Source organism: Anomaloglossus baeobatrachus, chromosome 8 (assembly GCF_048569485.1).
Source record: "Anomaloglossus baeobatrachus isolate aAnoBae1 chromosome 8, aAnoBae1.hap1, whole genome shotgun sequence".
Taxonomy (NCBI): Eukaryota; Metazoa; Chordata; class Amphibia; order Anura; family Aromobatidae; genus Anomaloglossus; species Anomaloglossus baeobatrachus.
In genome coordinates, this window is record NC_134360.1 from 24,651,163 (window position 1) to 24,676,756 (window position 25,594).

At 48.2% G+C, this 25,594-nt stretch overlaps 1 protein-coding gene and 1 long non-coding RNA gene across 2 annotated transcripts in view; one reads left to right on the plus strand and one right to left on the minus strand.

Annotated features, from left to right (window-relative positions):
• ADAMTS9 (ADAM metallopeptidase with thrombospondin type 1 motif 9) overlaps window positions 1-8,771 on the minus strand; it is a 361,962-nt gene extending 353,191 nt beyond the window's left edge. Inside the window, exons 1-2 of the mRNA XM_075321378.1 lie at window positions 8,421-8,771; window positions 7,945-8,318 (exon numbers count right to left, since the gene is read on the minus strand). Of these exons, the coding sequence (XP_075177493.1) occupies window positions 7,945-8,318; window positions 8,421-8,526 (480 nt within the window). The 5' untranslated portion in view covers window positions 8,527-8,771. The remainder of the gene's footprint in view (window positions 1-7,944; window positions 8,319-8,420) is intronic.
• The window catches only part of LOC142249631 (uncharacterized), a 145,223-nt gene continuing 125,178 nt past the window's right edge, over window positions 5,550-25,594 (plus strand). The window contains exon 1 of the long non-coding RNA XR_012725085.1: window positions 5,550-5,732. This is a non-coding gene — a long non-coding RNA (uncharacterized LOC142249631). The remainder of the gene's footprint in view (window positions 5,733-25,594) is intronic.

The window sequence follows — 25,594 nt, forward strand, 5'->3', positions numbered from 1 at the left end:
CTCCGTGTGACACCGCAGGAACGAGGAACCTCTCATTACCTGCATCCCACCCACAATGCGGAAGGAAGGAGGTGGGCGGGATGTTCGTCGCGCTCATCTCCGCCCCTCCGCTTCTATTGGGCGGCGGTTCAGTGATGCTGCTCTGATGCTGAATGAACCGCCCCCTTAGGAAGGAGGCGGTTCGCCGGTCACAGCGACGTCGCTAGGCAGGTAAGTCCGTGTGACGGGTCCGCGCGATGTTGTGCGCCACGGGCAGCGATTTGCCCGTGACGCACAACCGATGGGTGCGGGTACCCAAGCTAGCGATATCGGTCACAATATCGCAGCGTGTAAAGCGGCCTTTAGTCTTACAGCCTAATTTGGGGATTCTGGTCCCAGCTTTTGTACCACTTCTTGTAGAACTGATCAGCAGTTTCATCCACAAGGTTTCTAGGTTAAGACCTCAAGCTTTACTTATTTGCCAAGTGTTATTGGAAATCTACTTGTCCGTCAAGGTTAAAGTACATGTTGGGGGAGGGAGGCTGAGATCATAGCTCCATATCATATCTTGAGACGTTCTTCACCTCCTTTTTCAGTCCTGCATTATCTTGACTCTTCTGAAGAGCGCTGCTCTTGTATTTTACTGTCCGTATTGTTCAGAATTTTGCTTGGATCATATGGTGAGACTTGAAAGAATTTCTACTTTGCAATACTGGCATCATAAATTTAATTAAAGCCTAGGAATATAGTTCACAGATATTGTGAGACATACAGATAAACAAAGTTTTGTCCTAATTTTGTAGTCTTGGACATTGATATAATATACCTTTTTGGAGATAATTAAAGTGAACCTTTCACTGGATTTTTTGTTTTTTATTTATTTTCCAATTGATGCTGTTCCTAAGATTCTGGAACAGTTTTTCTTTTTCTTCTGTGCCGCTCTGTTCCAAAGTTATGTCCCCCAGTAATAATGGTGCAAATTTTCCTTTCAACCAACTGGGCGTGTACCATAGAACTTCTCCGTGAGCGTTTGCCTGTTCTCTTTCGATGCCGGCCAATCAAAACACTGAGACGTTCTGTGGCACACGCCCAGTTGGTTAAAGGGAAAACTTGACTCATTATTACAGAGGGAAATAACTTTGGAACAGAGGGGCATAGAAGAAAGAAAAGAAAAAAGCTGTTCCAAGATCAGTAGAACAACATAAATTGGAGGAGAGGTACTCAGTTTATATAAAAAGATAATTCAGGTAAATGGCCTCTTTAAAGGGGTCGCTCACTACACTTTATAACTTTATAAAGCAAATGGGGCCATGGGGGTAATAAAACGAGCATATAATCACATACAGTCAGTCCGCATCAGCGGTGTGAAGGAACGGCAAGTGTCCCTACGTGAATAAGCCATCCAAAAAGAGCAGATCCAGCAACTCTATAAAACAGCAAAGTTTATAGCAATCCAAGGATGGTATATCAAAAAGCAGTAGACAAAAGTCCCAAAGGAGAATAACAAATACTGGTTGACGAAGGGCAAAGCTTCTTACTAATAACCAATGGCAATGAGTAAGAAACATTGCACTTCGAAATGCATCAGCCAGTATAGACTGGTTGACGTAGTGCAAAGATTCTTACTAATAACCAAAGGTCATGCTTAAGAAACTTTGCCCTTCGAAACGCGTCAACCAGTATAGACTGGTTGACGTTGCACAAAGCTTCTTACTCATAACCAATGTCAATAAGAAACTTTGTGCTTTGAAACACATCAACCAGTATAGACTGTTTGACGTTGCGCAAAGCTTCTTACTAATAACCAATGATGAGTAAGAAACTTTGTGGTTCGAAACATGTCAACCAGTCTATACTGGTTGATGCATTTCGAAGTGCAAAGTTTTTTACTCATTGCCATTGGTTATTAGCAAGAAGCTTTTTGCTTCGTCAACCAGTAGTATCGTATGTTCTCCTTTGGGATGTTTGTCTTCTGACCAAAGGTTATGAGTAAGAAACTTTGCCCTTCGAATAAGCTGGTGTTACGTCACCGCCGGAGTCTGCTCCAGCGACTTCTGCTCCGATCTCCAGGCGACGTCGTGTGCCTGCCGTGGATGGTGCTGGTGATGGGAGAGAAGTCGATGCCGGTGGCACCGGTGGGTGCAGGCTCGGATCATCCACTGGGCTGGGTTATCTTGGGATCTGCAGTACCGCTGGCTGACTGTGGGTGGCATGTGTCTTCTAGCTGAAGTTGCCAGCGTTCAGCTACAGCCAATGGGAAGACACCACACCCTTCTTATTCCCCATCCTGTCACATGACCACTGCCAGAGATAGTTATGATTTTCCTGGCTCCTGTTACGTCCTATTCTGTTTGGTTATTCCTGTGTGCTGACTTCTGCGTGTTTTCTGACTACCCTCCTGCCTACTGTTTTTGTACCTCGTTGCCCGATCCGGATTTGACCTCTGCTACATTTACTGACTACGTCATTGCCTGCCGATTCTGTCCCTCATCCGCAATTCCTGGTTTGACCCTGCCTGACTACTACTCTTATCGGACTGCAGCCTTCCACAGGTAGTGATCACCAGGGCCCTATGTAATTCCAAATCCCTGTATAGGGGTTAAAGGGTTTCAGGGTTCTGGGGGTCCTGCTTGGTGAGTGCCTTCCCTCTAGCCTCCCCATTACAGCCCATCTGAGTCTGTGGATCCAGGCAGTCGTTACAGCTGGTTCACTTGGCGCAAAGCTTCTTACTAATAACCAATAGTTATGAGTAAGTAACTTTGTGCTTCAAAACGCATCAACCAGTGTAGACTTGTTGACATCGTGCAAAGCTTCTTACTAAAAACCAATGGTTATGAGTACAAAAATTTGTACTTCGAAACGCATCAACCTGTATAGACTGGTTGACGTCGCGCAAAGTTACTTATTAATAACCGATGGTTATGAGTAAGTAACTTTGCGCTTCGAAACGCATCAATCAGTATAGACTTGTTGACATCGCACAAAGCTTCTTACTAACAATCAATGGCAATGAGTAAGAAACTTTGGACTTCGAAATGCATTAGCCAGTATAGACTGGTTGACGTAGCGCAAAACTTCTTACTCATAACCTATGAGTAAGAAACTTTGTGATTCGAAACGCGTCAACCAGTCTATGCTGCTTGATGCATTTTGAAGTGCAAGGTTTCTTACTCACTGCCATTGTGTATTAATAAGAAACATTGTGCTTTTTCAACCAGTATCATATGTTCTCCTTTGGGAGTTTTGTCTTCTGACCTTTTTGATATACCATCATTGGATTGCTATTTTTAAATGGAAGAAAATAAAGTTTGCCATTTTACAGCCATGTTGGATCTGCTCTTTTTTTGGGAATTGCTTATTCACATGGGGACACCTGCCGTTCCTTCACACCGCTGCCTGTCTCCCCTGTTCCTCCAGCTGGGAATGTGACAGTATATGATTATACAAAGATCCGTGGAGCCTCTGTTAGGCGTCTCGACACAGAAAATAGCCAGATATCCCTCCGGGAAGGATCTAGCCGAGGACTGGCTCTTTTTAGGAGACCACCGTAACCACCATATTAAGTGGCCCTTTAAGTCAATATCCAACTCTTTGACAAGTGTAAAGGTATGACAAGGGAAATGACAAGGCCAGGTATCCATCCACAGACAGCTGTTTCGGGGTATTGCCCCTCATCAGTGTGGAGTAGGATTCTGGCCAGGTGAGAGCAATGCCTAGTAGACCAACAAGACAAAACAATCACTAATCTCGGGGAGACCAGGCAGAGAAAACACTGCTGGCAGCCAGCAAAGGTGCTCAACACAGTGAAATCCTAGGTGTATTACCCCCTGGGAAGTATGCAAATCAAAAAAGGTCTGTGGAACCTCTGTTAGGAGTCTCAACACAGAAAATAGCCAGATATCCCTCCGGGAAGGACCTAGCCAATGAGTGGCTCTTTTTAGGAGACCACCATAACCACCATATTAAGTAGCTCTTTAAGTCAATATCCAACTCTTTGACGAGTGTAAAGATATGACAAGGGAAATACGAAGGCCGGGTATTCATCCACAGACAGCTTTTTCGGGGTATTGCACCTCATCAGTGTGGAGTAGGATTCTGGCTAGGTGGGAGCAATGCCTAGTAGACCAACAAGACAAAACAATCACTTATCTCGGGGAGACCAGGCAGAGAAAACACTGCTGGCAGCCAGCAAAGGTGCTCAACACAGTGAAATCCTAGGTGCATTGTCCCCTGGGAAGTATGCAAATCAAAAAAGGTCCGTGGAGCCTCTGTTAGGAGTATTGACACAGAAAATAGCCAGATATCCCTCTGGCTAGATCCTTCCTGGAGGGATATCTGGCTATTTTCTGTGTCGAGACTCCTAATAGAGGCTCCACTGACCTTTTATTTGCATACTTCCAAGGGGGCAATGCACCTAGGATTTCACTGTGTTGAGCGCCTTTGCTGGCTGCCGACAGTGTTTTCTCTGGCTGATCTCACGGAGATCAGTGATTGTTTTGTCTAGTATATGATTATATGCTCATACCGTTTTATTGCCCCCATAGACCCATCTTGTTTATAAAGTGTAGGGAGCGACCCCTTTAAAGAGGACATGTCTCTGAATTTTCTTTTTGTTTAAACTGAAAACCTCCTACAATTTCTGTTGCTCCACTGATCCTGGATCAGCTTTTCTTTTTCTTCTTTGCCCCTCCGTTCCAAAGTTATTTCCCTTTGTAATAATGAGACCGTTAACGATGGAAAATACTCACCTTATCGTCCATCGTTGACACGTCGTTCCTTTTTAAAAAATCGTTGATTGTTGAGCATGCCGGTTGTTCGTCGTTCCCGAGGCAGCATGAACTACAGCTTACCATGGGGACGCCGGCAATGCGGAAGGAAGAAGGTGGGCGGGATGTTACGGCCGCTCATCTCCGCCCCTCTGCTTCTATTGGACGGCCGCTTAGTGACGCCGCTGTGACGCCGTACGAACTGCCCCCTTGGGAAGGAGGCGGTTTGCCGGCCACAGCGACGTCGCTAGCCAGGCAGCGATTTGCCCATGACGCACAAACGACAGGGGCGGGTGCCTTTACCAGCGATATCGCTGTGTGTAACACCCCCTTTACACCGACACATAAGAAATGAAAGCATGCTACACAACAGTTGACATCTTTGAGAACGTATTTTGTATACATTGAACGGTGTTATGAAAAATGTAAAAATAAAGTCCGAAAATGAATGCTAGTACTACCGTATGATCGCAACATTTGCAAACAACACAAAAAAAGTTTATTTCTTTCTACCAAACAGCGCACATATCTCCATGAGTGTTTTTTAAACCCACTTAAGGTGGTATTGTTAAAAGGACAGCCTCTCCTTTTAATCCAAAATCAATCCAGTTTTCACCACAACAGTTATTTATTTTTATCTCTTATAGATAAAAAAAAATGACATTAAATATAAAGAAATAAACTTTTCGATAATTTTTAATCGCACTTTGGAAAAAAAAATCCTTTCCGGCTCCCTTAAATGAAACTCCAGTAATATAGACTCCACCTACCAAACAAATGACAACAACAGCCCAGTGTCAGCCAGACTGGGGAGCAGTGTAGCGATGGACTGGGTTTCGGGATCATGTTATCTAGATTTGCTGGAAAAGTTAACTCCCAAGGAAATTATTGATCTCCTTCGATACCGTGTTTTGCTTACAAGATGACAAAGATTTTCAAAGAGTTTTGTGCTTTAAGGAATTTCTGGATTTTACGCAACGTCTGTTGGTATGTATTCCCATTAGGATGGACGAATGATTACCCAAAAGTTTTTAAGGATCAAGTTAGCCAGTCTGACAAATGAAGATTTTCAGATACCACATTCAGCTAGCTATAGACAAAAAGTAATCGTCCATGTATCTCTCGCTCTATTTTCTCTAATCGGTTTTGATCAGATTATGCTTAATATTTACAATATTAAAACATTTCCCAGGGCTTCACTTGATCATATCCGATCGTTTCATCATCATCATCATCATCATCATCATCATCATCATCATCAATATTCACTACCATTATTTCTAAACAGATCGAGCATCTGATAGCGTAGTCATAATAGTAACACTGTAACTTTTCCCTTTCAGTAATTTTGTAAATATTTGCATGATTAGTATTATTATTGCATTCTGTAAATATTTGTATTATTATTGCATTTGTATAGTATTTTACAACATTGACAAACTTATTCCCAAACTTTTACAAGCTATTCAGAAAACATTTTACTAAAGCTACAAACTACAAACTTGCTCTGGATATCTACAAACTTGCTGGAAATCTATAAATTTGTCACAGGGCACAGCAGCTCCACCTTAAATGTGCCCAGTGCCCAGAAGTCTGCAAACTCCTGATATGTTCTAGCAGCAGACACTAACCCACCCCCTCCAGCACCACCAGCCCCCCCTTACTATGAGTGTTCAGCCCCCTGTTTCCGCTCCTATCAGTATGACGTCACCAATCCCAGATCTCCCTGTGAGGGCACCAGTCCCTTGGCCAGCACTGAGGGAATGTACATGCACCCAGTGACACCAGCAGAACAATTCCCATTTTACCACCTCCTAAGCTGGCTGATACTATGACTGGTAACAATCTTGCCACTTGCTACTTATGGGTTTTGTTTGCAATTGGTTTTGCAGAAATCAATTAAATCAAAATCCAAAATATAAATGAAGATCAAATAATACAATAATGCAAAAAATAAGAATAACATTTTAACAAAAGTTGTATAAAACTATCTCATTATCTATCCACCTATCAATTCATCCATCTATTCATCTACCTATCCATCCAACCACCTATGTATCTATACAACTATCTATCTATCTATCTATCTATCTATCCACTTATCCATTCATCCATCTACCTATCCATCCAACCACCTATGTATCTATACAACTATCTATCTATCTATCTATCTATCTATCTATCTATCCACTTATCCATTCATCCATCTACCTATCCATCCAACCACCAATCTATCTATACATCTATTCATCTACCTATCTATCTATACAACTATCTATGTATTTATCTATCTATCCCTCTATCTAACCACCTATCTATCTATACAACTATCTATCTATCTATACAACTATCTATCCCTCTATATCTAGCTACTTATCCATTCATCCATCTACCTATCCATCCAACCACCAATCTATCTATACATTTATCTATACAGCTATCTATCCATCTACCTATCCCTCTATCTATCCCTCTATCTATCCACTTATCCATTCATCCACCAATCTATGTATACATCTATTTATTCATACAGCTATCTATCTACATATCCTTCTATCTATCCATATATCTACATATCCCTCTATCTATCTATATATCTATCTATCCACTTATCCATTCATCCACCAATCTATCTATCTATCTACCCATCCCTGTCTCTATATATCTATACATCTATTTATCTATACAGTTATCTATGTATCTATCTACCTGCCCATCCATCCATCCCTCCCTCCCTCCCTCCATCCATCCATCCCTCCATCCATTTATCTATCTTTACCTACTGATCAATCCATCCAACCACCCATCCATCTAGATATTGCTACATAGATACAGTATATGCATAGTTATGCAACTTTTACTAAAAGTTTAGTAGAAACACATTCAGCTCTGCAACTTTTGCTGAAACTTAGTTAATGTAACCCCACAGCTAGTACATTCAGCTCTGCTGCATCTAGCACATTCATCTCTGCTGCATCTAGCACATTCAGCTCTGCTGCATCTAGCACATTCAGCTCTGCTGCATCTAGCACATTCAGCTCTGCTGCATCTAGCACATTCAGCTCTGCTGCATCTAGCACATTCAGCTCTGCTGCATCTAGCACATTCAGCTCTGCTGCATCTGCACTTTCATACTACACTGTGCACATTGACATATAATGCATTTCCAAGTGTAACAATTGACTTGCAGAAGACTCACCATTCCTGAGCACAAACTGATGACTGCAATATGCTCGGTCCTTGTATTCACATGTCCAGTGTAGAAGCAATGCCCAAAATCAGTGTCAGGATTGTAGTGCTCAGTCATGTTCCGCTCAGGTTTCCCATAGAGGCTCACAGTTAACACTGGTGCAATAAATCCAGAATTGGCACTAAGGTTAAATAAAAAATTCTGCCCAAAAGCTGAGAGTCTATAGTGTGTGGTGGAATGAGCCCAGGGGTCGGTGTCTGCAGAGGGGCTGACATTTCTCTTTTTCCTTTTGAAGTGCATATTATTGGGATAAACTTCTCCAAACTCATTCACTCTGGTGGGAGTCACTATCTCATAGTCCCCCAGTCTCTGGAGGAGTTTAGCTGCAACACATAAGGAAAAGTTAGAGTAAACTAAAATAATAAAATAGTGCAGTCTCACTCATACCCAGCCTCCCATTCATGCACATTGCACACAGTAGTTACCTTGCCTTGGGTGAAGTTTGGGACCTGCTGCTGGTGTTACATTCAAGATGTCTTGTAGTAATATAAGTAATCCCAGTAGCCAAAAGGCAAAATGCATGTTGGTCATGGGAAGCAACAGCAGATTTTTTTTTTTGCTGGTGCTCCCTCCTGCTCTGCACAAAAAAAATATATAAAAAAAATATCCCCAAATTCCTATATTGCAGCTCCTAGACTTGGTAAGATTCCCTGCAGAGTGCACCAGTCTCCACCATAGAGGGGTAAGTCCTTACAAATCCTCCTTCATGTAGCAGGACCACCAGGCAATCCAGCATAGTGAGTGCACAGGGTAAAAGCAGGCTTGGAGGATTTTGTGTCTCCTACTACTTTGAGTGAATGCTAGATTGCTGAGAATACAGCAGAGATGATGGGGGAGGCCTGACTGCTCAGGGGGCTGGGACATGCAAATAGCAAAAAATCTATCACCAGTGATAGCCAGCTATTATACAGCTGTGTACTCAAAAACCACCCAGCTCATTGCCAGGGCACTCAGCTCTCATAGTAAGTGCAGAGTGGGATTCTGCAGAATGTCTCTCATTCCATTTTATTGCATGACCTAACAGAGGAGCAAGGGAAAGACTGGAGTTTTAGGAAAGGTCATAATAACTGCAATACAGTGACAGCTGCACAAAGTTTAAAATTTTACAAGCAAAAAAAAAAAGTGTGAAGCTTGACATTTGGAGTCATGATAGAGAATTTGATAGAATGCTTAAGTAACAACTGCACAATTAACTGTGATAGGAAGAGTTCTTTTTAGTTATTGGAGTGTTCGGATGATGTCATTCCAGGTTGCACCAGCTGCAAACAAGTTTATTTATTTATTTTACTCATCTAGCGCTATTAATGCCACAGCGCTTTACAGATGTGATCATCACTGTCCCCATTAGAGCTCACATTCTAAGGTCCCTATCAGGATGTGTTTGAAGTGTGGGAGGAAACTGGAGAAACCAGAGGAAACCCATTCAGACACAGCGAGAACATGGTTGTGTGGCGCCCCTGAGGTTTCAGTCGCCACAGGGTACTGCACCTCACTTAAGGTGCAGTACTCATCCCGTGTATTAAAGGGAACCTCTCACCACTTTTTTTGCGTACAAGCTGCGGGCACCACCACCGGGCTCTTATATACAGCATTCTAACATGCTGTATATAAGAGCCAGGCCGCTGAGAGAAAATAAAAAACACTTTATAATACTTACCTAACGGTCGCGCGGTTGGCCATATGGGTGTCTCCGTTGTCCGGTGCCGCCCCTTTTGGCCATCTTTGTTCTCATTCTCTAGTCGCGATTCATGACGCGTCCAACGTCATCCACACTCGCCGGCATTCAGGTCCTGAGCAGGGCAGATCAAAGTATTGTAGTGCGCCTGCGCAGGACCTGCGAGTGTGTATGACGTAGATGTCACGGGGTATGCGACAGAGCAGTAAGGGACATCAGACCGATGAACAATCCAAGAAGATTTAATGAGGCAGGGAGCATAAAACATCCAATATCCAAATAGACACATCATGCACCCAGGCTTCAGAAAGAGGACGAAGATGGCCGAAAGTGGAGGCAACCGAACTGGACAACGGAGACGCCCATATGGCCAGCCGCGCGACCGTTAGGTAAGTATTATAAAGTGTTTTTTATGTTATACATGTTAGAATGCTGTATAAAAGAGCCCGATGGTGGTGGCCGCAGTTTATACGCCAAAAAAAGTGGTGACAGGTCGGGTCTTAAGGCTTGCCACCAAATACTGGAGCATCCACCCACTAGTGACAGGAACCCTGGGGATGGGAGGAGAAGCCACTAGGGGAGAGGAAGGAGATCATTGACACAAAAATGAGAGTCGTCCCCTGACTCTGGTTAGGCAAGGAAGCAAGAGAGCTTACCGGTGGAATCTGAGGGACACAGGAGTAAATACGGTCGCTGAGGGGAGAGATTAGTTGCTCCCTCGGGACCGGTGCAGTTCAGGGTACGGTGCCCGAGGGTGGCGTATATTTCAAGTTGCGCGACCAGAATCCGACGGACAGGGGGATTTCAAGTCCCTCTGGCCGCCACCAGATCCCGGAGCACAGTAGCAACATATAGCTCGGAGTCATGATCACAGTCAGTCCCCAAAACGGACTCGCGCTGCCTGCAGACAGGTGTCGAAACTTTAACAGCGAAAATGGGTGCCCAAGCACTTCAGCTCACGGTGATCCACATAGAAAGCGCAAGAAGGAAGGGCCCACAAGCCACAACACCGGCGTTGACTTCCGAATTATCCAGGATCGGCTGGGGCCCACCACGGCAGACACCGGTACTCCAAGGGAGGCAACTGGACAGTGAGTAAAAACCTTGAACTGCAACTACTGAGTCAGCCCTTCATTGCCGGCGCCCCACGCTCCGGCACCAACGGTCACTACCATCCCGATCATCCTCCCTGGGGCCTAGCTCTACCTGTGGGGAGCTGAACCATCTCGGCTGCGACACCATCCACCCCAGAGGACAGCACCCGCAGTGGCGGCTAATCGCTGGCCGCACACCACAGGTGGTGTCACTAGACAACTACTACCCCCAACATCCTTCATCCTTATCATCCCACCATCCATCCCCTTTTTGTGGACACCTCGGGGTCACAATGCCGAGCAGGGCCATCCGTGACATCCATCTGACCCTTCACCGGCCCAGTGACGAGTATTCCCCAAGGCCCCGTGGGGTGCTCCAGTTGCACTATTAGTGATGAGCGGACACTACCATGCTCAGGTGCTCAGTACTCGTAACTAGTGATGAGCGGGCACTACCATGCTCAGGTGCTCTGTACTCGTAACTAGTGATGAGCGAGCACTACCATGCTCAGATGCTCGGTACTCGTAACTAGTGATGAGCGGGCACTACCATGCTCACGTGTTCGGTACTCGTAACTAGTGATGAGCGGCCACTACCATGCTTGGGTGCTCTGTACTTGTAACTAGTGATGAGCGAGCACTACCATGCTCAGGTGCTCAGTACTCGTAACTAGTGATGAGCGGGCACTACCATGGTCTGGTGCTCTGTACTTGTAACTAGTGATGAGCGAGCATTACCATGCTCGGGTGTTCTGTACTTGTAACTGGTGATGAGTGAGCACTACTATGCTCAGATGATCTGTACTTGTAACTAGTGATGAGCGGGCACTACCATGCTCGGGTGCTCAGTACTCATAACTAGTGATGTGCTAGCACTACCATGCTCAGGTGCTCGGTAGTCGTAACTAGTGATGAGCGGGCACTGCAATGCTCGGGTGCTTGGTACTCGTAACTAGTGATGAGTGGGCACTACAAGGCTCGGGTGCTCGGTACTCGTAACCAGCAGTTGGATGCTTGGATGTACCCGAGTATAATGGAAGTCAAGGGGGGACTTGAGCATTTTTCTAGAAAAGTTCCCGAAAAAAAATGCTTGAGTTTCCCATTAACATCCCTGATACTCGGATACTCGAATCGCGCCCATCTGAGCATTTTTGAGTATCTGAGCATGGTAGTTCTCCTCATTACTATTTATTATACCTTTCAATCCATCCACAAATCTCTGGCTTAGGAAACCCTTTTGACATCACTTCTAATTGGGGGGGGTCTGAACTCTTTGGGACCCATACGATCCTCATCAGCAGGCTGTGCAAGGAACTGCAGCGCATTCCTATTTACTTGAATTGGGCTTTACAGCAGTTCCTCTGCACTGCAGGAAGCAGGGATGCTAATAGTACAGTCAATTCATTCTTATTAAGAGTGTTCCCAGAGATTAATATCCTACCAATTGAAGTGATTCAATAGACTACAGATATGCTTATTAGTGATGAGCGGGCACTACCATGCTCAGGTTCTTGGTTTCGTAACAAGCAGGTTAGACGCTTGTATGGGCATGACCTGAGTACCTGAGTGTAAGGCCTAAGCCACACGGTGAGAAAAACAGTGCGAGTGGAGTGCGATAAAACATCGCATTCCCCTCGGACCAATTCTAGCCTGTGTCAGCACACATGAGCGATTATTTTCTCAGCCCTAATCGGACCGAGAAAACAATCGCAGCATGCTGCGATTGTAAGCTGAGACTCTTTCTCTCGCACCCATTCAAGTGAATGGGGCGAGAGAAAAATCGCACTGCACTCGCGGTACACCGGTGTACCGCTAGTGCAGTGCGAGAATGGCAATAGCCGACTACGCAGGAGAGAGGGAGAGAAATCCCTCCCTCCCCTCCTGAGTGCCGGCCCGCCCCCCGCAGCTGAGGTCTGCTCGCACGAACGGACCTCAGTTGCAAGGACACACGCATGACACTCGGCTCTGCTGTACTGCCAGCACGAGCCGAGTGTCATGCAAGTGGATCGCAGTAGTCCCCGTGTGGCCCCAGCCTTATGGAAGTCAATGGGGTACTCAAGCATTATTCCATTACACTCAGGTACTCGAATCGCGCCCATCCGAGCATCCAACTGCACTCGAGCACCCAAGCATGGTAGTGCTCGCTTATCACTAATGCTAATACTTTATGAGACGTGAATATGCCTATGAATATTTCCAAAATCTATCTCTTATTTCCTAATAAATATCTACAGGGAACAAAGCTATCTTTTTGGATAATAAGCCCCAAATCCAATGCAAAGATACATATAAAGTGGCTTTACAGTGTCCTAATTTTACTATTTGTAAGCTTCCAACTTCCGTGATCCCCACCGCCACCACTATAGGGCCCTTTCTGCTTACTATTCATTGAAATAATTTGATCATTTCTAGGAATATTATTTGGTCCCCTGATCCAGTTTGTTTTAAAACTAAACTGTGCTTTACTCATCCTCCCCAGGTCCAACACTGTCTTTGACACTCCCAATGTCTGCTATTTGCTGCAAAAGTGCAGCCGATCGTTGAATTCAGCGTCTCTAACCGCTGACTCAAGCAGAGCCGCTTGGTTGAGGTATTGTTTGATCCACGGTTAATGTGGCCGAGACCCAGCGCTGGACCCAGGGTAGGTGAGTAAAGTCAGTTTTCTTTCTTTTTAAAAGCAAACTGCAGTCGGGGGATAAGAACAGGGGCTTCACTACAATATGTCCGAGGGTTGCAATCACACCCAGGGCATGGAGATTAGGTGGCCCCAAAAGTTTATTTAGCCCCCTAAATTTTATGTCATTCAAGACTTTGAATAATTGGGGGCCCCATTGGAGCTTTTGCATTGGAGTCCATGATTTTAAAGTTACGCCAATGGACAAGGGTTTTCTTAAAGGGAACCTGTCACCAGATTTGGTGACTATAAGCTGTGGCCACCACCACTGGGATCTTATATACAGCATTCTAACATGTTGTATTTAAGAGCTCAGGCCGCTGTGTAGAACGTAAAAATCACTTTATAATACTCACCTAAATGGTCGGTACGGTACAGAATGGTCGAATGGGTGTTTCCGTTCTCCGGGTGCAGCGCCTCCTCTTTCGGCCATCTTTGTCCTCCTTCTTCTGAAGCCTGGGTGGATGACATAGCCTACATCACGCACACAGGCCGGTAATGAGGTCCTGCATAGGTGTACTTTCATCTACCCTGAGCAGATTTTCTCCTGGTTTTGGACACAAATATAGAGGTAAAAAACGCACCAAATACTAAGATAAAAACTCACCAAATACTGAGGTAAAAACTCATCAAATACTAAGGTAAAAACTCACCAAATACTGAGGTAAACAACTCATCAAATACTGAGGTAAAAACTTACCAAATACTGAGGTAGAAACTTACTAAATACAGAGGTAAAAACTCACCAAATACAGAGGTAGAAACCCACCAACTACTGAGGTAAAAACCTCACCAAATACTAAGGTAAACAACTCACCAAATACAGAGGTAAAAACTCACCAAATACAGAGGTAAAAACTCACCAAATACTAAATGTGTGGCTAGAACCTAAATCGGGAAAAAAAATAAATGTCTGCCATCTCATAGCTTTTGATAATACAGTATAAGACCATATGTACATGTTGAAATATCTGTTGAGGTTTTTTTACCTCAGTATTTGTAGCCAAAACCAGGATAACAATGCAAATTACTTTTTCTGTAAAGTTTGAAAAAAGCTAAGTAACATGATGTCTCCAAAATGAAGCAATTTTTATCTAAACATGATATGCCAAAATGAGACAAAAAAAATGATAAAAACGCATGTAAAACAATATTAACTATAAGCGCAATAACAATTAGCTTAAGGCCACGTTCACATGTTAAAGTATTTGGTGATTTTTTTTTTACCTCAGAATTTGTAAGACAAAAAGAGGAATGGGTGAAAAATGCAGAAATGGTGCCCATGTTTCTATTATACTTTTCCTTTGATTGTTCCACTCTTGATTTTGGCCACAAATACTGAGGTAAAAAACTCACCAAATACAGAAGTAAAAAGTCACCAAATACTGAGGAAAAACTCACCAAATACAAAGGTAAAAACTTGCCAAATAATGAGGGCAAAAACTCACCAAATAATGAGGTAAAACTCAACAAATACAGAGGTAAAAACTCACCAAACACTGAGGTAAAAACTCACCAAATACTGAGGTAAAAAAACCTCACCAAATGCAGAGGTAAAAATTCACAAAATACTGAGGTAAAGACTGACCAAATACTGAGGTAAAAACCTCCCCAAATACTGAGATATATACTCACAAAATAAAGAGGTAAAAACTGACCAAATACTGAGGTAAAAACTCACTAAATACTAAGGAAAAAGCTCACCAAATACTGAGGTAAAAACTCACCAAATACTGAGGTAAAAACTCTTCAAATACTGAGGTAAAAAAACCCTCACAAAATACTTAACATGTGCACGTGGCCTAAATGAGATGTGTCCGCACTTTGCGTCGAGGTAGTTGCAGTTCAAAAAGCATCCTCTTGCAGAAAGGACAATGCTTTTGGCTTTAAAAATGCATGTAAAACGTAAAGAAAGTAGCCTATGCGCACCTTGCGGTTTTCATGAGTTTTTAGTGCTTTTGCGGTGCTTTTAGAAACGCTGCAGTTTTGTATTAAATTGAATGGATGGGAAACGCAGCCAAAATGGCAAAAACAATTGACTTGTTGCTTCTTTAAACGCTGAGTTTTTGCCCAAATTTATGCAAATTAAACGCAGCGTTTTGAACAGCAAAGTGCGCACAAGAAAGCTCAATGTCCCATTGACTTTGCTTGAAAAGCATAACGCAAGCATTTTGGCATGAAAACGCTGCAGTTGATAAAGCAGTGGAAAAGCAGGTAAAAATGCAAAGTGCGAACACAGCCATATTTGGTGCAGAAAATCTGCACCAAATACTTATTATGGGAATGTGTCGCCCTGGGCAAGCCAGGGGACACAGATAACAACACCACTACACCCCACACTTCAGGTAGGCACACCTGCTAACCAGAAATCCTTGTTGCCTCCCTCCAGGAGTCTGTGATGCACACCAGGGGGTGGGCCAGGCGGTTGGCTCCGCCCACCAAGGAGCTCACAACTCTGGAGGCAGGAAGTAACCAGGCAGAACTGTCAGGGACATGAACGAGTGAACAGCAGATTAGCCCAGGCAGGGGCTAGAGTAAGCAACCAGAAGTGAAAGTGAAGGAAAGGAAAGTGGAAAAGGAGGAAAGCAAGAAGTGGAGAGAGCGCAGAGAGTGCGCAGAGCCTGAGAGCCCAGCTGTGTGTAGGGCTAGAACAGCAAGGTCAGCGACGGCGGTGACTGTCCGGAGGGGGACCGTTTGGAAGTTCCTGGAAGGACCCCGTTGGCTGTGTGCCCGGTGGTCTGGAGCAGTGTTCCGAAGGACAGTCAGCACCAGGGCAGGGGCCTCTCGGACCCCGGCAAGGCTAGGAGTCGCCCAATTTGCCGAATCCGTCAGTGAAGGGGACGCAGATCCCCCAGCAACAAAGTCCCGATTGACGGCAACAGCCCGACCATTACCGGGGAGACACCGCCACCGCCAAGGCACCAGTTTCCCCAGGGCCAGCGCCTGCGGGCAAAGTGTAGAGCTCCTCCGGCCCAGATTGCAGTCGGGGAGCGGGTAACCGGAGGGAATCCACCGCTACCATCAGTCAAACAGGTGCAAGGAAGAGAGACGTCACCGTCACCTACCGGGAGTGCAGGTGCAACCGTCTGTGGGACCGTCCTACCAGCCGTTGGTTTACCGTACAAACTGTGTCCGTGTCTCAGGCTGAGTGAGTACCACAGTGCCGCAAGGCACAGCGCTGCCCCCGCGTCCCTGCGCCCTCCAGGCCCTACACTTCACATCTCTTCACCGGGCCCCGGGATCACCAACCCCTACCCACGGAGGGGCAACACAACACCTGGCTGCTCCCATCACCATCCCCGGGACCCCCACACTGAGAAGCGGTGGTGCCATCACCACAACCGTGGGTGGCGTCACGAACTATAATCCCAACAAACACCCCCCTTTTCACTCACGGGCGAGGAGTGTCGCTCGAGACACCCCGGGATCCGGCCCGCAGCTCGAGCCACCAGGAGCAACTGCCGGACCCGAGCAGAAGGGGTGAGCGCGGTGTGCTGACACCCTCCTCCCCGCCCGCGACAACTTGGCGTCACGAACAGGATCTTACCGCTCTGCCGTCTGGTAGAGGTGCGCCTTGTTACCGCCGGAGGTATCCGGCAGAAAAATTTCAGAAGCCGCCATCTTTGGCGCGAAAAGTTCCCGCTCGAGCGTCTTCTCGAGCAGTAGAGGCGCGAAGGCCAAAACCCCACCCCGAGAGAGGAGGGGCCGAAAAGAGCTAAGGGGGACGCGATGGTGGCTGGCTGCATGCAACAACGCAGCTAAAAGGACGGGAACACGAATGGAGAAATGGCAGCGTCCTCGAATTGGAGTGCGGGAATGCCCGCCACCGGAGTACCCAAGCTCTGGGGGAAACGAGGCGGAGTAGCTTTTGAGGACTGCGGCCCGGGTGAACTCCCCGCCGGGACCGCGGCGTGGCTGGAGCGGGAGCTGGGCCGATTCTGCGTGAAGGTGAGGGCGCAGAGCCTGCAGCAGTTGATGGATTGGAAGGCAGAGATGCGGAGGATGGTTGCCGTAGTGGGGGCCCATGAGCAAGGGGCCGCTACGGCCGTGCCGCGTCGCGATCAGTCCACCCAAACCCCAGAACCGGCCCTGATTGAGTGGGAGACAGACATCAGCTCCGCGGCTGGAGGTCTGAAGAGGATGTCGTTGATGGAGGAAGAGGTCCCAAGTATGCCGCCTCCGTCGCCATTCCCAACGGCTGTCAGTGGTTCGGGGTTGAACTGCCAGTGGGAGGAAAATCCCATGTACCGCTCGGTCGCGGAATGGGCCGACACCCTGCGGTGGTAGCCGCCTCAAGGGCAGCGGATGCCCGCTGCACCGTCCCCGTTGGGACCACCTGTCTGTTTGAAAAAGTTGAAAGTTTGAAAGTTTTGCCAATAATGAAAATGATCACACCGAAGAAGTAACCTGATTTGTTTGTTGATTAGCAACCGGCAGGAGCCGGCACCGTTGTCCCCGTGGGGACCGTTTAAAGTTTAAAAATGCATGGGAACTAGCCATGGACAAGCCCGTGAACTCTGCAGGGCAACCACAAACGTTAGTGGCTTGTAAATATGTTGGGTACCGTTACCGTTTCCGCAATGCCGCCTCCGGAGAGGCAGGTTGGAGGGAGGGCCCTGAGCAGAGCAGGCCAGGGCCCAGCCACCAAAGGGACCGGTGGCTACCCTCTGGAGGGAAGGACAGATCCCGCTCGGGTGACTTGTGCTGGACTGTGGGTCAAGGGGTGCTGCCTGGGTTTTAGGGGCAGCATCAGGGCCAGGTTGCTTGGGTGGGAGAGAGCAGAAACCGTGACCGTACACCGTTGAAACGTTAAAAGCAATATGTGCCTCCCGTCTTGGGAAGAGTTGATTAAAAATATTATGCATGTTTGTTTAACCCTGTTATCCCCTTTTTACAGAAAAATAAAACCGGTGTAGGATGGCAGCCCGCGGACGGTCTGCATTTTGCTAAGGGGGAATGTGTCGCCCTGGGCAAGCCAGGGGACACAGATAACAACACCACTACACCCCACACTTCAGGTAGGCACACCTGCTAACCAGAAATCCTTGTTGCCTCCCTCCAGGAGTCTGTGATGCACACCAGGGGGTGGGCCAGGCGGTTGGCTCCGCCCACCAAGGAGCTCACAACTCTGGAGGCAGGAAGTAACCAGGCAGAACTGTCAGGGACATGAACGAGTGAACAGCAGATTAGCCCAGGCAGGGGCTAGAGTAAGCAACCAGAAGTGAAAGTGAAGGAAAGGAAAGTGGAAAAGGAGGAAAGCAAGAAGTGGAGAGAGCGCAGAGAGTGCGCAGAGCTTGAGAGCCCAGCTGTGTGTAGGGCTAGAACAGCAAGGTCAGCGACGGCGGTGACTGTCCGGAGGGGGACCGTTTGGAAGTTCCTGGAAGGACCCCGTTGGCTGTGTGCCCGGTGGTCTGGAGCAGTGTTCCGAAGGACAGTCAGCACCAGGGCAGGGGCCTCTCGGACCCCGGCAAGGCTAGGAGTCGCCCAATTTGCCGAATCCGTCAGTGAAGGGGACGCAGATCCCCCAGCAATAAAGTCCCGATTGACGGCAACAGCCCGACCATTACCGGGGAGACACCGCCACCGCCAAGGCACCAGTTTCCCCAGGGCCAGCGCCTGCGGGCAAAGTGTAGAGCTCCTCCGGCCCAGATTGCAGTCGGGGAGCGGGTAACCGGAGGGAATCCACCGCTACCATCAGTCAAACAGGTGCAAGGAAGAGAGACGTCACCGTCACCTACCGGGAGTGCAGGTGCCACCGTCTGTGGGACCGTCCTACCAGCCGTTGGTTTACCGTACAAACTGTGTCCGTGTCTCAGGCTGAGTGAGTACCACAGTGCCGCAAGGCACAGCGCTGCCCCCGCGTCCCTGCGCCCTCCAGGCCCTACACTTCACATCTCTTCACCGGGCCCCGGGATCACCAACCCCTACCCACGGAGGGGCAACACAACACCTGGCTGCTCCCATCACCATCCCCGGGACCCCCACACTGAGCAGCGGTGGTGCCATCACCACAACCGTGGGTGGCGTCACGAACTATAATCCCAACAAACACCCCCCTTTTCACTCACGGGCGAGGAGTGTCGCTCGAGACACCCTGGGATCCGGCCCGCAGCTCGAGCCACCAGGAGGAACTGCCGGACCCGAGCAGAAGGGGTGAGCGCGGTGTGCTGACACCCTCCTCCCCGCCCGCGACAGGAACTTAGCCTAAAACTTCCCTATGTATATAAAAAAAAGTCCTAGAAGCAATTGCTATACAAAAAGTAGTAAGTAGTGTAACAATTCTGAGTGTGTGTTATAAAGTGAATGCCATGTCACCAGCAGAGAATGTGAGTGATCAGTGATGAACGTGCTGCATTATTCAGGGATAATTCGGAGCAGCGCTCATTACAGCAGGTAGAAGATATTATGGGATCATTCTCATAGTGATGAGTCCCGGCAATAAAGAGGAGTTTTAATTCTGCTATTCACGTCTGGGTTTAATTATGTCAGGCGTTAATTTATACTCTCAGCAGGACGAGCCTATATTTATCTCCATGTTAAATATATGAAATCATGTCAGCCGTAGCTTGACTCCGATGTTTTACATAATAATCGTTCCAGTGAGTCATGACTTTTTCTGAACACAAATGCGAAAAATAGCCTTTATTATATACCGAAAACACAGATGGTCTGTGCGCCCCTATATTATCACACAATGTAAACTACCCAATTATTAGTGATGAGTGAGCACTACCATGCTCGGGTGCTCGGTACTCGTAACTAGTGATGAGCGGACACTACCATGCTCGGTACTCGTAACTAGTGATGAGCGGGCACTACCATGCTCGGTACTCGTAACTAGTGATGAGTGGGCACTACCATGCTCGGGTGCTCAGTACTCATAACTATTGATGAGCGGGCACTACCATGCTCGGGTGCTCTGTGCTCGTATCTAGTGATGAGCGGGCACTACCATGCTCGGGTGCTTGGTACTCGTAACTAGTGATGAGCGGGCACTACCATGCTCAGGTGCTCTGTACTCGTAACTAGTGATGAGCGGGCACTACCATGCTCGGGTGCTCAGTACTGGTAACTAGTGATGAGCGGGCACTACCATGCTCAGGTGCTCTGTACTCGTAACTAGTGATGAGCGGGCACTACCATGCTCGGGTGCTCAGTACTGGTAACTAGTGATGAGCGGGCACTACCATGCTCAGGTGCTCTGTGCTCGTATCTAGTGATGAGCGGGCACTACCATGCTCGGGTGCTTGTGTGGCGCCCCTGAGGCTTCCGTCGCCACAGGTCATTGCACCCCATCAGCGGTGTGATGCCCCATTCTGGGAGAGGAAGAGAGTGAACTCCGGTCCCCTGGTAAATCCACACTACACCCATTGTTAGGTACATACTAGGACCAGGGAAAGTGGCAGGCAACCCTCCCATGCTGCATGCTGGGAGGGGTCGTAAGACCCATCCCTGCTCCTATAGGTTACAGCTTAGCAACTGGGGGGGTGGGAGGAGCCATCCGAGAGGAGACACAGATAGGAAGGTCAAGTTTAGTCAGTCTACCTCAGGGAGAGCAAGGGTGAAGAGCCAGCATGTAGTTGGAGAACAAGAACGAGAGAAAGGAGGGAGGAGTGCAAAGACAATCTCCAAACAGTAAAAACCGAGGCCCAGGGAACGTTGTAAACTCCCAGGGCCAGAACCCATAGCAGACCTTCAGAAAAGGGGTAATCAGCCGACAGGTGACCCCCCAGCCTGGAGGCTGTAGTGGAGGCCAAGCCAGGTCCACCCTAACAAAGGCAAGGCTAAGGGAGACAGCAGAAGAAAGAGACACTAAGAGAAGGGCACCGGCTTTTACTCTCTGAATCACCCAGAAACGGCGGAGGTCCCTGACAGTGGTCCCAGCAGTCTGAGGGTCCCTACAGCTGTGACAAGAAGTGTGAGTAAAGAACTTGAACTGCACCCTTGAAGTGGTCTCTGTTATTTCCGCTGCATAGACATTCACAAGCACCAACTGTGCCCCGGGCATTGCTCCACCTGTGGGGAGCAGTACTACCATTGCTGCCATAACATCATCCCGGAGGCCTCACACAGCAGCGGCGGCTTATTAGCCGCATACCACAGGTGGCGTCACGAACACAACCATTAACAAGCAAGCCACATATTCTACTGACACCCACCAGGGCCACGGAGCCGGGCCCAGCCACCACTGACTACCACCGGACTAGTCCGGCCCGGCACCGGGTGTCCCATAGCCCTGGGGTGGGCGAGTCAACTTTGGCGTCACGAACAGGATTTCGTGCCCGGTCTAACCGGGTACTGTGCGCCTGAAGAACCGTGTGACAGACTGTGTACTTTACTGAGAAACCGCCGCCATTAGCGCAGCTGAGAGCGGGAAGAAGGGGGGCGTGCAAGAAGAAAGGGCGCGAAGAGAAGCCCCGCCCCCTTGTCCAAGAAAAGAGCGCGAAGCGGTGCCCGCCATAGAAGGCGGAAGAAGAAGAAATGGCGACCAGATAAGCTGGCCGGCTGGCAGAGAGAGTCTAAATGCCAGACCAGCAGATAAAGAAAATGTACCTTATCGCAAACGGAGTGATGCCGGTCGTGATGGGCTGGGCGCCAGTCTGGCGCCAGATGCTAGTGCAGCCTCCGGCCCCGCCTCCGAGAAGGGAAAGGGAGCAGCCGAGTGGCGTGGTCGAGCACCCGAGCAGTGTCCCAGGCAGCATTCCCCAGGTCGGAAGTATGGCGGAGGAGCTGCAGCAAGGTGCACCAGGGACCGGAAGAGCGGATCCCGAGCTGGACCTGCTGAGAGAAGAAATGCGAGTCCTGGCCCGGAGGCTGAGTAGTGTGGAAGTGGAGGCGGACCGGCAGAAAGAAACGCCGAGGGTGCCGGAGGATCTGGAGCGGTGGATGGATGCCGCGGAGCAGAAGCAGGGTGAGCAACCAGAAACCCCGTCCAGTCCGGACCCAGGGCCCCGCCACGCGCCCCCGCTTAGCCCCTTCACTGACCCCCTGGCCTTCCCGGCCTACCCCGCGGACGCCCGGTGGGGCACCGGAGGCCTGCCTGAGACCCCCGCAGACGGAGCCTGGGGTGGGGTGAACCCTGAACAACTAGCGGGCCCCCTGCCGAGTCCCCCTGTAAGCCTCCTGGGAATGGCATCCCCGGGAGTGAATTGGGACGCAGCGCCCATTGAAAGCAGGGGACTGCAGCGGCCGCTGCTCCCCAAGGAAACTCCCCTGGCCAACGAACTGACCTGCCGGAGGCTGGTGGTAGAGTACCAGAAGGAGCGGGAACTCCGGGAGGAGAAACAAAGGGCCCGAGAAGTCGCCAATCTGGCCTCCAAAGAGAAGGTCAGGAAGGCCCTGAAGGGATCCGAGTGCCCAGTAAGACGGGGCACCGTAGTTGATTTCCGGCAGAAAGGCGGCTGGGGCTTTATCCGGGAGCCCGGCCTGGGCAAAGACGTGTTTGTGGCCCGGAGAGACATCGAGGAGCACCTGCCCAGAGGCCACCCAGGGCGCGATGCCAGGCCGGGTGATGTGATGGAGTATACCCGGCTGATGGGGGACCGTGGATGGTACGCGCTGCATGCGCATATTCTGCGGGAAGAAGCGGCCCCAGAAGAGCCAGAGTGGCGCCGCACAGCACAAGAGCGCAGCATCTCTCCGAGCAGCAGCACCACCTCAAGGCAGACCCAGGCCACAGAAAACTGAGCAGAGGTCCTGCGACAGCCACTCAGGAGACGCAGACCAGGATCTCCATGGCGTGTGTGATGCAGGGAGCCCGGCCAAAGCAGGGCCCTAGAGACCACAGCAACAGCCCCCTGCAGACAAGCAGCCCTCTGCAGCAACGCCGTACAACACCTACAAGCAGCCCCACTCCAATCCAGGCTGCAGCACAGCGCAGAAGGTCGGGGACCAGCGCCCAGGGGACCCAGACAATGATCTCGTCGGCGTACCTGCTGCCAGGAGCCATGCCGGAGTGGGACCCTGATATCTACCCTCGAGAGTAAGAAGATGAAGAGATGCTGAACTGTACATAGCCCCTCATTCTTTTTGAAGAAGTCCCTCGTGTTTTGCCCCTTATTCTTTTCAAAGATAACACCCTTTCCTGCTGTACTGCCCCTAATGCTTTTTGAAGACGTCACCCCCCCATGTTATGTGTTACCGGGCCACTGAACTGGAATGTGGGCCCCGGTGGAAGTGTATGTGTCATGTCCTACCAGGCCACTGGACTTAGTGGCTGGTATGTTGTTTATGTGTCCTATGTAACCAGGCCATTGGACTTAATGGCTGGTTGATTTTGTCCCATTATTGTTTGATTGAAAGAAACGAACTGCCGGGCTACTGGACTTGTTGTAGCCAAAAATGTAATTAGTTGCACCCGTTGTGCCCCCTACCAGAATTATGGGGGAAGTGCCCAAACTGTGCAATGAACTGAAAGTGCACACATAGTTTCTTTATAAGAAGTTGCAACGTTAAAGAAATTGTGCCTCCCATAAAGGGAAGAAATGTTAATTGTTTTATTGTTTTATTACTTTGCATAACAAAAAGTTTGCAGTTTCTCCACATGTTTTTGTTGTTTTTCAGCCCGAGGACGTGCTGGGATTTGCTGTGGGGGAGTGTGGCGCCCCTGAGGCTTCCGTCGCCACAGGTCATTGCACCCCATCAGTGGTGTGATGCCCCATTCTGGGAGAGGAAGAGAGTGAACTCCGGTCCCCTGGTAAATCCACACTACACCCATTGTTAGGTATATACTAGGACCAGGGAAAGTGGCAGGCAACCCTCCCATGCTGAAGAAAACAAAAAGCAGCACCAAATGTGCACTACAGCACTAAACATTCCAAACTGTACTTATTTTAAAAATTTTGAGATTTTTGGCAAAAAATTGCAATTTCTTGAGCTGCTTCGCCACGTCACGGCAAATCTCATTTGAAGCAGTCCTACACTAAAATATTTTTATAAAATGTGCCATACGGCCTCACATATGAGTAGTAGAACTGCTCTTAGCAGCACTCACCTGGTCTATTTCAATCCCGTACCCATGACTGAGTCATGGCTGTGGGCGGGACAGGTCCAAGCAAATGCTGCATGAAGTAAATAGCCTGTGGACAAAGCCTGATGACTTAATGTGAACAGTCACCAACCGCCAAAATCTAGACAGATGGAATACATCCCAAATTGGGGTGCAAAGCAAGGTGGAGGTCAACCACCGACCAATTCAATGAAGAAAAAACAAAAAGCAGCACCAAATGTGCACTACAGCACTAAACATTCCAAACTGTACTTATTTTAAAAATTTTGAGATTTTTGGCAAAAAATTGCAATTTCTTGAGCTGCTTCGCCACGTCACGGCAAATCTCATTTGAAGCAGTCCTACACTAAAATATTTTTATAAAATGTGCCATACGGCCTCACATATGAATAGTAGAACTGCTCTTAGCAGCACTCACCTGGTGTATTTCAATCCCGTACCCATGACTGAGTCATGGCTGTGGGCGGGACAGGTCCAAGCAAATGCTGCATGAAGTAAATAGCCTGTGGACAAAGCCTGATGACTTAATGTGAACAGTCACCAACCGCCAAAATCTAGACAGATGGAATACATCCCAAATTGGGGTGCAAAGCAAGGTGGAGGTCAACCACCGACCAATTCAATGAAGAAAAAACAAAAAGCAGCACCAAATGTGCACTACAGCACTAAACATTCCAAACTGTACTTATTTTAAAAATTTTGAGATTTTTGGCAAAAAATTGCAATTTCTTGAGCTGCTTCGCCACGTCACGGCAAATCTCATTTGAAGCAGTCCTACACTAAAATATTTTTATAAAATGTGCCATACGGCCTCACATATGAGTAGTAGAACTGCTCTTAGCAGCACTCACCTGGTCTATTTCAATCCCGTACCCATGACTGAGTCATGGCTGTGGGCGGGACAGGTCCAAGCAAATGCTGCATGAAGTAAATAGCCTGTGGACAAAGCCTGATGACTTAATGTAAACAGTCACCAACCGCCAAAATCTAGACAGATGGAATACATCCCAAATTGGGGTGCAAAGCAAGGTGGAGGTCAACCACCGACCAATTCAATGAAGAAAAAACCTTGTTAGGTACATACTAGGACCAGGGAAAGTGGCAGGCAACCCTCCCATGCTGCATGCTGGGAGGGGTCGTAAGACCCA